The sequence below is a fragment of the Drosophila erecta genome, unplaced genomic scaffold, assembly GCF_003286155.1.
Source record: "Drosophila erecta strain 14021-0224.00,06,07 unplaced genomic scaffold, DereRS2 tig00000000-arrow-pilon, whole genome shotgun sequence".
In the NCBI taxonomy this organism is placed as follows: domain Eukaryota; kingdom Metazoa; phylum Arthropoda; class Insecta; order Diptera; family Drosophilidae; genus Drosophila; species Drosophila erecta.
This window is the reverse complement of record NW_020825194.1, coordinates 27,879,601-27,894,799: the sequence shown is the minus strand read 5'-3', so window position 1 is coordinate 27,894,799 and position 15,199 is coordinate 27,879,601. Positions and strand designations below refer to the sequence as shown.

The window sequence follows — 15,199 nt, the reverse complement described above, 5'->3', positions numbered from 1 at the left end:
GCAACACTCGAAAACAAACTTGAGCGTATATATATGTAATTATATATGTACATACATATATACTAATATATGTACTTTATATAATGTACTTTATATATGTACAGACAACGAATCAGAAACCAATACCCCAGCTAGATTTAACAACAATTGTTTTTGTCCCTTAGATTATTAAAATATGTTATGCGAAAAAGTGAGTACTTGCTATTTTGTTGACATAGATTTTAATGATTCGACGTAAGCCTAAACCTAAGTCGTATGCCCTCCGGCTGGGATTTTCTTTTTGTTTCCACTCCGACAAATTCAAGTGGTTGATTTTTCAGGAATTGGCGTAGTTTTCCTAGAACAATGACAAATGTCATAACTTTTAGGTCAGTATAACCAATGCGGAAGAGCCAGTGCGATTAGAATCTGCAGCGGTTCGGGTTTTCAACTTTGGAGCTCTAGGAAAAACCGTGTTTCCGATTTGTATAAGTATCTTTTAAAGCAACGCTTAGTTGCACTGATATTGGTATTAACTGGAGACTGTCCTCTTGGGTGGTTAATTTCTGCCCATTTTTCCTCAATGCCAGCATTAGAGCCCATTCGCTGCACAATTCTACATGTAGGTGTGTGGGAAAAGCGGCCACTTAACGACATTTCTTACTTACAAAAGGCACTCCCTCGAGAATGCAGATGAATGCTTTTCTTTCTCGGGTTTGCGTGTGTGCATTTTCTTTTATGTATCTCAATATTCATGCACTGACTCAAAAGCTAAATTGCGCGGCGTTCACTCGAAGCACTCTTCTACGCATAAAGTTTCCGAATGACGACGGTCAAGTTAACTGCTAATAGTTACTATCTACAAATGATATTTCCTGCTCCCCTGAAAAACAAGACTGTACACGATATCATTTACATAGACTGCGGAGACTGGGAATGTTTATAGTTGTGTGAAAACTAGGAGAAATGGGTTCGACAGCTGACCTCATAAACTTGTTCGTCCATCCAAAACAACTTTGGGCTTACACATCACCATCAAGTGGTCCTCAAAGTCAGACTGGGGCATCCAAACCATTTATCTTAAATAACTTTAAGGGCAAAAGGGACGTTGAAAACTAAACCATAATTACTCTGTGCACCTGCTCGTGTTTAATTTGGATTCCTGAGTGCTATCAGCAGTCAGCTCCATGAAACGCTTTCAGCTTCATAACTAAGTTTACATTCGCGTGTTGATTTAAGGAAAAACCATGCCGTATACTTGGAAGCTGCACTCTTGGCAGTTTTCATCTCTGATGGTGGTGGCGGGGGTTGCAATTATAGTTGCAAATTGCTTTTGATCGCACACACAATATACATAATGCTGTCATTACCGTCTTGGAGAACTCGGTTCATCGATTGATTCCCTCGTGTTGTCATCACTTTTATCGCCAGCAGCACAAAGATCCAGACAAGGATAACTCGAAATGGAAAACAATGGCCAAAGTCAGGGAATGAAGCCAATCAGCGCAGAAGCCGGCCCAATAAATCGACGGCATATGGCCGCGCCCGGTCCACCTTTTATGGGTTTCGACTACATTATGTTTCATTCGGGCCAGATATATCATAAAAAGCCAGCTCCCGCTAATTAGCCTTCATAAAACCAAATGCTGATGGACGCTGCCCTGAAATACATCACGTTAATTGGTAAACACTTGATATTAATGTCCGTTCATGTCCTTCAGCATCCAGGCTTTATGGTCCTTTAAAAGACAAAGATGTTGCAGCATTATTTATTAAAATGGTTTCTGGGGCTATTAGGACATCTTTTGGTATAATCAAGTGCGTGTATATCTTTCCCCGCCATTTCTCCACCGAAGATCTTTCATTCGAGTCCCTTAACGAGTCCAAGTGAAGTTTGTATTCGCCGGAAGTCGGAGTGTAAATCGAAAAGTAGCGTAAAAACTAAATCGATTTCTTTCCAAGACTTCCCAAAATATTTGGTTCCCTTATGGGGTTAAAGTGTTTATTAAAAATAAAAATATCATTTTGGGGAACCTTTCAAAGTTAATAGTCTTTCGGTATGTTTGTCTGTCTGTAGAAGCACATTACTTTAAAAATTTAAGAACATTTTTTTTTGTTAAACAGCTCGGTATAAGAATTTTCAGTCATACCACTTTTGGGTAAACCTGTCGGCTTAGCGGGAAAACATCGTTAAATACCACAGCGTGAATACCTACCAAAGGCCTGCCGTTAAAAAGGCATTTTAAATCAAGAGAGAAAGCTGTGGTCGAGTTCCCCGACTATCAGATACCCGTTAATCAGCTAGTGAAAGTGCGAACGAGAACGCCCACTCTAACGACCACAACCTCCCAAAACTGTCACGCCCACACTTTTGGGAAAATTGTAAGTTTTTTTTCATTTTAATATTTTTTCTGCAATTTCTACTGATTGTCCAGAAAATGTTGATAGTCTGTGGTATCTGATAGTCTGATAGTCTCGACTATAGCATTCTATCTTGTTTTTGTTTGGCTTTAATTAAAGAGATCTGTTGAACTCAGCTATATCAATAATAATATTTGGAATATCAAAACGGATTGCCAATTTTTGTTATATATTAATAATTTTATTGATATTTTTCTGTTTCGGTTCCTCCTGTAAACGGTATTTTAAGCAAGCAAATGTAAGCATTTCTAAGGATTGTTGTCGGGGACCTCTAATATTTCGTTCACATGTGGACAAAGAAAGGTTATTGTATGAATTCTGAACAGAATAATGTACGTCAATCATTACATTTGTTAAGGAAACTTGGAAAATCTTGCATTGCAACTGGTTCGGCCTGCCATTAATCTAAAATTGATGGCCGTCGGCTGTTTGCAAAATGCTGCGTTTTATTGCCACTCTTGCTAATTAGGTAATAGGGCGTCACTGACTGGCGGTTCGGCTGATTAGCGCAGCCACCTAATTAAATTTCATATGCAGATGTGTCAACTTAATGGAGCTTATTGCCCCACCCAGATCCCCCTATTTACCTCCTATTCCGCGTATCTCACTATCTTTCGGCGGCTGCCTGTGTTTGGGCAAACACTCAGCGAGCTGCGTTAATCATAATAATGTCGCCACTAATTGCACTGCGTATACGCACACGTGTACGTAGAGTTTGCTACAAGCTGCCACTTCCCTCATCCCCATCCCTATCCCCATCCCCATTGCCACCTAACTCCATAATTTGGCATTACGTGGGCGCGGCTACTGCCACAGCCAAGACCACCCACTGCCCACAACCATCTACAAGCTCCCGGCAAATGTGTTTATTTAACGGGCAACCAGCCTTCACAACCGCCATAAAAGGAGGTTAGGGATTAATCAACCTTGGTATAGTATGAGATCTGATGAAATGGGATATAAATATCATAGGTAGGGTAGACAAATGGGACCCGAAACATTATTTATAGGGGCATTATGTAAACTCTATCTATCCATCCATTTATATTTAGATTATTCCTACGGCTGCTATAGGGTATAGAAAATTCTTGGGAAAAGTTTCATGCTGATAGTTTTAGGACCCAGGGAAAATTACTTACCGCCAATATAGATATCAACTTGCGAAAAGTTCAACTTGCTGGAAATGCTTTGCACAGCTAGGGAAATTGCTTCGAAGGATGGCAGAAAATTGCTGGATATCTGTAAAAATGAAACAGTTAAAAGTTAGACCAAAGATTTTCCGCCGTCTTATAAATGCACAACTAGGAGGTAAACTGGCCCATTCACCTAACTCTTCTCCGCCTTCAACCCAGATTCCCTTACCATTTACTCTGATTTCTATATATTATTCCCTGATTTTGTATTTCCGTCCTCGAAATCAGCCCACCAGTGGGCTGCAAAAGGAGAAGCTAAACACAAACTCTTGTGCTCAGCTGCCTTGTTTGTTTAAGTGAAACAAATTGAAAGCTCAAGCAATTAAATAATGGCGGGGAAATTCTACAATGGGAAGTTGCGCGTGGGCTGCATCTTGTGGATTGAGTATACACTGAGACTTACTTGGTATTTTAAAGCTTGGCAATTGCTTGTGTAATTGGGGATATATACAAGTGTACGCAACCATTACTCAGTACTGAGTACTCAGTAAAGGGTATACCAGTTAGGTGCCTTATTATTCTGCATTAGCCTTACGTGATTCACAGAATACGAATACTATTTAACAAATAAATTTATAATGAATTAAAGAGGAGATGTGGGTCTAAAGCGAGAAAATTAACATATTGAGTCGAATGACTGCGGAAGGTACTAAGAAAACAATGTTTAACCTTTGACCTTTGGAAAATGTCCGGTAATTCAGTCTTTAATAGGTATGCGAACTTTCAATACTCGAAACCTCACGAATTCTGATGGTCAGACAATTCAATCACGTCTAATCAGGGCATTTCAGTGAAGCGTTCACAAACAACAGACTTTAATCAATAACTCGTGCCGAATCCTATATTGCTCCTTTATCCTTTGTGACCCCTCCACCGTCGTAATCATTGTCGTGCTCGAGCACAAAAGGTCTTTACTCCCTGGAAGTTGGACGCAGAAATTCGATTTGCAATGGCATTGATAAGGGGCACCTCTGGGTTCGTCGATTGTGGCGGGTACTGCCTCAGACTTAGCTTTGTCCTTTGAAAGCTTGTTATACCCTAGGAGAGGGTATATCGTTTCAATCTGGAGTTTGCAGCGCGATGGAGTCATATGTCGCCAATGTCTCGGTCATATGATGAACATATATTCTGGGCCAGTATCCACAACCGAGTATCCGTTGCAAGTATCTCACTTTTTCTTCTATTTAGTAGTATAGTATGGATGCATTTAATTAATAATTAATGAAAAAGAAACCTTGCTTGTTCTGTTCGATCATGACACGTTTTAATCATGTATATAGAAAGAAAGAAAAGTTCCCCAGTTTTTTGTTTAATGTAAAACTGCTGCAAGTGTATACTAGATTCGGATTGCCGAGGGTGCCTTTTTCTGTTCTCGTTTGCAGGACACCTGCCTCTTGGATGGCCGTTTGACTTCTTCATTATTTTGGCAGGCCCAATAGGTTCAAAAAACGTCTGAGAAAATACGTTTAGGCGGATTGATTTACAAATTTTAATTTAAAGCAAATTTAATCTAAGCAAAAGATAAATATCGTTATGATTGTGGGTAATAATTTAAACTGAAAGGTTCCGATTATTTTAACATTTTCTTTTTTTTGCTTTCCTTTTTCGGTTTTAAATAATTTGCTGATAGCATTACTGCACTTGCTAGTAGTTTTATTAGTGTTGAGTAACAAACTTAATATTGATATACTATATTTTCCCTGTGGAATAATGGAATAGTGCCTAAATGAGCCGGTAAATGGCATTGTTTACAAGTTTTCGTTTTGGCCAACAATAGCAGTGCCAAAGTTCAAAAACTTTCGCATTGGGTTCCATTGCAATTGCAACAATTCGGCATCGAATTGCATTTTGGACAACTATTGACGGTAGTCTCCTGCTGCGACGCCCTTTAAATTTCCCCAAGTGCAGTTAGAAATGAAAGGAAATTGGGGAGAAGTGGGAATTCATTATAGTTGTAAGATGCTCAGGCTTTGTTTTACGGTCTGGACAAATGGTTAACCAACAAGTTGTTGTCCAATTAAATTAGTTCATTCTCCAAGCAGAAGGAAATCCATCTACATTATATATGACTATTGTCAAGGGGCGGGAAATTTGTTTTCCCTGAGCTTTTCGGTTTTCGCTTTTCGTATGTATCCTTGATTTATTTTTTCCACGGCATTCACTCGCAGGTGAATTGCTGCTAGTTCGCAGCCGAAATGTTATGCAAAGGAGCCAAGAGCCAAAAAAAGAATCAACATTAATCACAGCTCAGCAAATATTTGACATTTGCCAGCCTCCTTTGCAGATTTCGGGGACCTCCAACTCGCAGATGCTTGGCTTATCCCCATTCAACTCAAGCGACCTCTTTGTTATATATTATATTATATATTTTATATTAAATCTCGCTACCTAACACAACGCTAAAATGTATTCACTTGTTAATAATTTAGTTAGGGGCGTGTGCATATCAATTGGTAATTTGTGCTGACCTCTATTTGTGCGTGGCGAGCCTGAAATAATTTGTGAAATACCGTGGGCTTATTAAAAGTGTCCCTGATTAAAGGCTGGCAATGCGATAGCAAGGATAAGAGAACATGAACGCAGTTTTATACGAGTAAAGTGTTGCATGCCAATATTTTATAAATACCTCCCGGCGCAAGGAAAAAGGGAAACTTCATCGATACAAAATTGCAGATAAATGTTTTTTGGCTGTTTTCAGCGGCAGCTGGCAAGCTTTGGACGATTATTCATTTTCAATAAGAAACAGCCGACAGCTGGGCTTGCGAGATAAAATGAAGCCGTCATTATTATCAATACACAATAAAAGGAGCAGCAACTTTGGAGGCGGGCACTTAATTTGCTGTTATTTAACCAAGGATAAATGGCCAGGATGTGCGGCTGTACCAAACCCATTAAGACGTCACAGAAGGAGCCAGCCAACAATGAAGTCTGGGCGTATATGGCTCCTTTTCAGGCCGAAGTGGTTGTCTTAATGCAACAGTCTAGAAGGTGCTATATAGTTTCACAAGCGAAGTATCACCGGCTCCCTCCTGGCCGTCATCCTTGCCGACACACATGTGTAAGTCACACGCGAACGTGATGCCCTTGCCAGGATTTGCTCTCTTCAGCGGTTTCAATGCTTGGAACATCTACAGCTTTGGTCACACAAATACCGGTGGTACCAGGAGGACTTATTTATTTTTCAACGATGAATGTTGATGATGAATGATATAGCATATAACCCCAAACTCCACTTCAGGTGGAGCAGAATTGTTCTAAATGGACTATCGGGCTAAGATCCCAGAGCAGGGTCATTATTTCAACCATTCCCGAGCCGACAATGCCGATGGAAATGTTTGAGGTTTCAGAAGGTCCTCAATTAATATAGTTTTAGTGCTCACGCGTTGTTTTAAGGCCTGGACAAATTGTAAACAACAAATTGTTGTCCAATCAATTTAATTTCCAAGAATAAGGAAATACTCCTAAATGATATATGTACTACTTTTGTCAAGGAGACGGCAATTTTGTTGTTCTTGAATTGTATTTGTACATATAATATCCGTGCCACTACCTGATAGTCGAGGAACCTACTGTAGCGATTTGTATTTTTATAGCCGTCACTCGTAGAGTAAATGGGTATACTAGATTCGCTCAAGATTATGTAACAGGTAGAAGGAAGCGTTTCCCACCATACATAGTACAGTAGAATCCGGCTATAGCGACCTTCAAGGGACCGACGATTTTACGTCGTTATACCCGGAAGACGCACTAACAGAAAGATGAAAAATTTTTTTTTGATTATTTTGATTATTTTATGGTTGCCATGTTCGTAATATGTTTTAACATAAAACAAATTAATTTTTTAATCAAACAAAAAATTTAATAAATTTATTTGAATAGCATGGGTTTTCCATAGCTTCCAAACACCGAATAATTTCATTTTTTCTTCGACGGAGAAGCATTTTCGTTTTTTTGTGGGCCTAATGCACAAGTGTCGAGCTTAAACTGAATGAGATCATCATGCGCATTTAGTGCATTAACTCACATTTGGCGAATTTACGCATTAAAATTTATTGAAAAAAGGAGAAAAAACCAGAAATATAACGGGACATCTCATGGAATATAGGCATGATGTCTGCACACGCACGCTCTGCGTAATTAATAATCTTTTTTTTTTATTTGTAATTATTTTAAATAATTACTCTAAATTATTGTAAATATTTTTCTGTATATCCGGCACGTCGCAATATCCGGTTGAATTATGAAAAATCTCGTCGGTATAAGCGGTTTGTCGCTAAAAGCGGAGACGTACTAACCGGAAGTCCTTTCATATAACTTTGTATGGGGACCAACAAAGCCATCGAGCTTCCGCCGCAATAACCGGACTGACGCTATAAGCGGAGTCGTTATAACCGGATTCTACTGTATACATATATATTCTTGATCACTCCACTAGCCGAGTCGACCTGCACTGTCTGTCCGTCTGTTTGTCAGCATGAACGTCGAGATCTCAGGAACTTTAACAGTTAGGAAGTTGAGATTCCAGAGATATAGACGCGGCATAAGATGCTCACTCAAACGACCACAAACTGTCACGCAGTGGCATTTTTTTGGCATTCCAAAAAGTTTGGCCACGCCCACACCAACGCCCAAGCTGTCATGACCACACTTTTGAACAAAATGTTGAAAGTATTTGATTTTTTTGTGTATGTAGTTGTATTAAGTATGTATTAAGGATGTATTAAGTGGAACTTTCAATAAATATAGTACTGAGCCTGCTTAAGCCAGTTCATAATATTTTACGACCAAGATGGCAGCAAAGACGGATGGTTGCCAGATTCAGGAGGGCTTTGCTCTACCTATATAAACATATAAAGTGATTTAAGTGACTGCCTGTAAAACGATTTAATTTCTGATGGTCCGCTGCCCCTGGAGCTCTCTTTGTGACAATTAAGCCCTCGCTTTTGGGCCACGTGTGTGCTTGTTTTGTTGGGCCAACTTTATGAATAATTGAGCGGTGCCTAAGTGGCAACCTCTTTGAGCCGGCAGCCTTTTTATGAGCGGCTCTTTCGGCGAAATAAAGGCTGAAAATGGCGGAGAAAACGTGTAGCGAGACCGAGATGGTTTCTTGCAAAATAAGCATCATTGAATTTATTATGATTTTTATGCAAATTGCTGTTCCCCCAAGGAAGGGCGACGAAAGCAATTAATGTAGAAAGCGACGCAAAAACGTTTTATGACCCCGCCACTTAGCCCAACCTTCGTTGGCTGTTACCAGATTGTCTGAAAAGTTACCGTTAGGGTTCCCTGATTTCTGATCCACTAACTGTGACCTGTCTTCCGAAAGATGGTCCACAGATATAATTTAGCTAGCTGCCGATTTAAATAAAGAAAATTAAAACTAAACATCTTTTTGTTAAACATATGCATAAACTTCAAATTGTGGATAGCAAATGAAGCTGACAAGGCTGTACTTCTGGAATATTCTTGAATCCTTGAATAATGTGGTTTTGGTTAGTAGCTGGCAAAGCAGTGAAACCACTTTAAATAAAGGTTGAAATAACTGCTCTGCTTTTGATATTTTCATATAGTACAAAAGGAATGGGAAAATGCCAGAAAATAATAATATGGCCGCAAATTACTGTTAGTCGAGGAACAGTTTAACAATTTTAAAACATGGGAGAACGCTATTGTAGTTTACTTTCATTGTCAGATTAACGGGTATCTTAACTAGCGACTGCGCTAGCGATTCTGATCATATATAAGAAATAAATGATATATATGATCGGAAAATCTGTACATGCTTTCCAAAGAATCTAGTATACATCTAGTATACCCACGAAAATATAACAAAATTCTTGTTAAAAATATAAGTCGAATTAAAATTAAAATTTGTTTAAATCCTTTTAGATCCGTTGAAAATATATTTTTTAAAATACATTTAAATTAAACATTTAATAATAATATATAAATTTTAAATTTGTAAAACAATGTTTTTCTGTTAATTAGCTCGAAATGAGATACCTTAGAAGTAGAAGTACCACTTTTGGAAAACCCCGACAGTTCAGCCGGAAAACAGTTAAAAAAGTGCTGCATTTCGTACGCATATAACTTCCGATCACCTGCGACTAGATACTTGTGCAATAAGTACTTGAAAAGGCATTTCCAAATAATGTCTATGCTTTTGCAATGAAGAAGATCAGGGGTCAAGTCCATGTGCTGTATTAGGCGCATATATCAAGAGCCCAAAATGAATACAAAATAATAAATAATAATAAAATAAATTAATAAACAAATTAAATAAAACATAATTGCAAGGAACATAAGCCTAACTCATGATCGAAGCGGCTTAAATGCGGAGTCAGCATTCTCAAGCTGACCAACCGCTTATAAATACAGTGTTGGAAAAAATAATACAAACACGTTGGTTGAATCACGGACTCTAAATTTTATGCTCAGGACGAAAGTATTATTTTTTATTTTTTATTCATATATAAGTATATTTCACAATAAGGAACAAAAATAAATGGATGCGTGCCTTAAACATATTCTCTCCTACTGCTTATTGTAATTACGTCTGCCCGTATGACCGCCCCGATTTCAGGAACTATACAAGATAGAAAGTTGAGATATAGACCCATAAACTCACACTTTTGATATTTTTATACCCGTTTCTCGCAGAGTAAACCACGACCATATGCAGTATATATATTCTTGATCAGGGTCAATAGCCGAGTCGATCTGTCTGTCCGTATGAACGCCTTGATCTCAGGAACTACAAAAGCTACAAGGTTGAGATTAAGCATGCAGCTTCCATAGTCATAGACGCAAATTGAAATTCCTCGCCAAGTAACGGGTATCTAATAGTCGGGGAACTCGACTACAGCACTCTCTCTTGTTATATTTTAATTTGCACAGAATCTCTACTTTGACACTGCGTATCTTTGATATAGCTTACAACTTCTCCAAGCCCGCAGACATGACAAGCTTGAAAACAAGTAAATGAAGATTAATGCAGCATTTCAATTAAATGGCGTTCTATGGGATACGGGTGATGGGATACATCTAAACTCTAATCGTTAAAAGAAACCCTTCTCGGCATCGATGCATTGCCAATCTGGGACGACTACCATTTATCTCAGTCAGTCGATTCAGTCCGTCCGTCAGTCACTCATTCAAGCAGTGATTCACTCATTCATGCCGTCAGCTGGCACTGCAGTTTATCAAGGACGAAGAGTGGATTCCAGGACTCTGAATGCCATCCATCCATCCCTGACCTTCTGCTTCCCCACAAAGCATTTGCCTTTCACTCAATCAGCTTGACAATTGACAACAATAGCAAAGCAGGCTACAAGCTGCATCACTGATAACGATGACATCCGTTCTGACTACCAATGGAATTGACAACATTAGGTGGGTGTCTATAATTGTGAAAAATAAACAAATATGAGAATAACCAATAGTAGGCAGATTAGTCAATACAACTAAAGAAGGAGAAAAAATACATTTTTAAAGAATATTAAAAAAGATTTGTATTATATTTCCGTTACTTGTAGGGTAAAAGTCTCTGGAATCTGTATGCTTAACCTCAACTCTCTAGCGTTTATAGTTCCTGAGATCGAGGCGTTAATACGGACAAACGGACGGACAGACGGACAAGGCCAGATCGACCGGCTATCCATCCTGAAAAAGAATAAAGTCGGAAACGCTTCCCTCTGTTTGTTACAAACATTTCAACGAATCTAGTATAACCCTTTACTTTACGAGTAACGGGTATAACAATGTACATTCGAATTTAAAGTATGAGGAATATTTCACATTTTGCTTATCTTCGCATGCTACTCACATGGGGACGTGGACCATCAGACAGAGCATTGACCTTAACATGACAACATCATAATAAAAAGGCGAATTCAGCTCGTCCTCCATCTAGCGATGGAGCTGCTGTTGATAAAAAGGCAAGCAAAGCTGCAGTTTCGGTATAATGTACAGTGAAATATTACGTATACGTCGGGTGGGTAATGGAACAGCAAAGCTTTTAGAAAACTGCAATGAATTGGCAAGTTGCAGGAGAGAGGATTGTTTGGTACATGCTGGCAGATGTGCTGCAAGCTTTGCTTAGCATGAAAACATCAAACAAAGAAAAAGGATACAACCCGGTGCACTTAATTACGCTTGTGTGTTGACTCACGATGGAGTTTACTTTCGCAGGACTCTGAAATGGAAAGTGCCACCGTAAAAAGCGGCGTAACATTTTATTACGCTTTATGCATGGCTATTGGAGTTTCAAGATATTCAGTTTTTAATAAATTGTTTTCGTTAATACTGCTTCGAAATCCGTGATTCCCTTCCATGCAAACGCTGAGAAATCGATTTACGGAAATTCCACAAGCGAAAGGCAGATTCTCATTAGTGCCAAAATTCAATTTTAATACTTCCCCCGAGGACGAGCGGGGTAACGAAATTACTTCTACGACATGCTTTATCAAAATATGGAGTAGCCCGGTTACATTAGGTTGACCTATACGCTTCAGTACGCTAAGTACAGTATATTGTGTATTTGTTGATTCAAATGCAAAATGATTTTTTAGTCACAAAAACTGAAAACAGATCGTTTCTATGCTGAAGGAGCAAACGTTACTAGTTTTTTACGTAGTACAGTTCAGTTTTTATACACGTTACTCGGTATAATAAATTCGTTGAAAATTATATATATTCTTGATCAGGATCAATAGCCAAGTGGATCTGGCCATGTCCGTCCGTCTGTCCGTATGAACGCCTCGATCCCAGGAACTACAAAAGCTACAATGTTGAGATTAAGCATGCAGCTTCCAGAGGCATAGACCAAAGACGCAGCCTTTCCAAATTTGGTCACGCCCACAAACCGCACAAAACTGCCCACAGTTTTGAAAAATTTTTAATTTTTTTTGTCATGTTTAATTATTATCCAATTTTTACCAGAAAATTATAAAATTCCTCGTTCGCACTTCCACTAGCTGAGTAACGGGTATCTGATAGTCGGGGAACTCGACTGTACCATTCTATCTTGTTTGGCTTCAGTTCGTCAGTGCATTTCGTGCACACATTTTTTAATTAATAACTTTGCTGACAACCTCTATAAATTGTCAAACTTTCGTAGAAATTTCGCTCAGCTCTTGTCAATCAAATGTCAACAAAAAATGAACGCCACGCTGGCGGGTTCATAAAATGTGCAAAGTAACGATCACAACTTTACGTCGCACGATTGTCTGACAGTTGGCCAAGTAGAAGAATGCTGGCGGATTAAGCTAGATATTCTTCAGGCACTTGTAGGCGTAAACTGAACCGGCAGGTGAAGGTTTGCTGGAGTTGGGCAGATGGCGAGCGAAGGGCAACACTTGCCACAAGAAGTAATTTCATGCCAGCGTCGACTTTCATCAGGCAATTTCGCAGCATATTTTGGATAGTTCCCGCCGCACTCAACCCCTCCGAAAAGCATATTCCGTAGCCCTTGGCTAGGAATTCCATTTCCTGTTTGCTGCATCTCGGGCACACAGCAACGGACTTGACTTGATGCACTTTTGTGGTGCGAGCTTTCTCCTTTTTTGTGTTTTGAGATTGTTTTGCAAATTATAAATTGCTACTGCAAAGTGCCTGTGGCTGTTTCGGGTCAGGATCTAAGTTATTTGCCCAAATTTCTCCTTAATTAACACAACAAATTTTTTTGGCAGCCCTGGCAACCTTGGCAACCCTCATATTAGTGTGGCCGGCGCCAGCTTAGTGACGAATACATATATGAAAGGCGCTGAATAAAATAAGAAGCTGATTTAAATTCTCAGCTACAGTAAAGTTTATTAGAGAATAAAATTCCGTTGCATTAAGATCGGATGTGCTTAGCTATCCATTTCGATTGGGTTTCCCATTTAACGTGCATCCATTGAAACATTCGGCATAGCTCCCGTTTCATTATTATTGTGAGTCAGCAGTCTTAAACTAAGGACGTACTCACTTTCATTCGCGGACAGGGCCACAGGACAACGGTCTTGTTGAAGTCGAGGGCAAGTTGCTCAGCCAGCTGATGACAGTGACCCGAGAAGCTGCGGGCGTCGTTCCAATGATTTTCCCCGGTCTCGCCGGATGAATGGGATTCCTCCTCGCCCACTAGAGCTTGTTTTGCTCTGGAGTCCTGATGATGATGACGATGTGGCTCCTGCTCCGAATGCAGCTGCTGTTGCTGACGTGGCTGGCTGGGCGTGTCAACGTCCATATCGGCATCTTGGTCCACGTCGCTGTCTACCATAATGCCCGCATTTAAAGTCTTTATAACGCTCGTGTACTTGGGCAGCTCGAGTAATTTAATGAAGCCGCTTAGGTCTGGGCGCCGTTGTTTTCAACGTTGTTTTCATCAGCGGGAAGAAAAAGGAAAGAGAAACATTTTATGTGGCGCATAAAAAAGTTGTGCATATTTAAGCTTTTGCAGTACGCTTTTCTGCCAGTGTATGTGGGTATGTGCTCAAGCATTTTAGTTTCTGCAACTGCTGATGCTGGCATCCAAGCAAAATCTGCCAGTGATGCCAAAGAAGAGCGATTTAAAATAAAACCCGTTAAAAGGATAACAGTACTTATGAATAACCTAAGCTTTCGGGGGCAATTTATTCTCATTAAAATAAAAACATCCTTAAAGTATCCCTACCGACATTGGTCAAACAAGCTTAGAATATGTTATAAACTGAAAATAGTCTCGTTGTTCTAATTCCGAATACACCAATTTACTGGCTATATAATTTCGGTTTTAATTTGATCAAATAGGAATATATTAAATAGCTCCGTAGTAGTTGATATATGAGTGGAAAATGATAGAAAATTATAGATCATAGCGTCTTTAAATGTTTTTTAAAAGTATAATTACTGCAGGGCTATACGTATAAGCCTCGAGTGGCCGAAGGTATTTTGCTCTCTTGTTATAAATGGTTTTAAAATAGCTAAATCGACATCGCTTCGTGGTGGAGCTGAGCTCTTCAAGTGGTTTTCTGTGTATTCTCGGCATCTCGAGAAACTGCCAAGTATCCAAAAAGTGGATAGGGTTATGGATAGGGTGATTTACATGCCTTTCAGCCTAAGATTCTGCTCAAGGAGAAGCAGCCCGTGATTTACCAAATCCAAATCGAGGTGCCGAAATCCATGAATTGCTGCTCAGAAGCTGAGTTTTTCTAACCGCGATTTGCAACTTCTTTCGGCGAGTAAAGCTCTCTGTAAATTGAGACATTGTCTTGGGACAGCTAAAGTTATATTGCACAGATTTTTTCCAAATTTGGACCTGCAGTCAAGCACATTCTTCCGTAAATTGAGTGATGGCTTGTGATTTTCCCCATTTTACCTTGACTAAACTGTATTACAACAAGAATGGTCGCTAGCTTCGTGAATCAGTTATAATATGTAATCAATATATAGGTACAGACACTTTGAAATGTATCATAATGCTGCTAGTTTCAGTTCCGACTGAAAGGGAGACTTTTGGGACATTTTAGGTAGTGATGAATACCTTGTCGATCGGAAAGGAATACTCTTTTTGCCATTATTACCAAACCTGCACCATATGATTGAATCCAAAATGAGTATATAATTGAATAAAATGAATCCATAAAATT

General features: G+C 39.3%; 1 protein-coding gene across 1 annotated transcript in view; it reads right to left on the bottom strand.

The window, feature by feature from the left end:
* LOC6552181 overlaps window positions 1-15,199 on the bottom strand; it is a 30,717-nt gene that overhangs the window by 13,640 nt on the left and 1,878 nt on the right. Inside the window, exons 2-3 of the mRNA XM_001978799.3 lie at window positions 13,561-13,925; window positions 3,540-3,639 (exon numbers count right to left, since the gene is read on the bottom strand). Coding sequence (XP_001978835.2) covers window positions 3,540-3,639; window positions 13,561-13,925 — 465 coding nt within the window. The remainder of the gene's footprint in view (window positions 1-3,539; window positions 3,640-13,560; window positions 13,926-15,199) is intronic.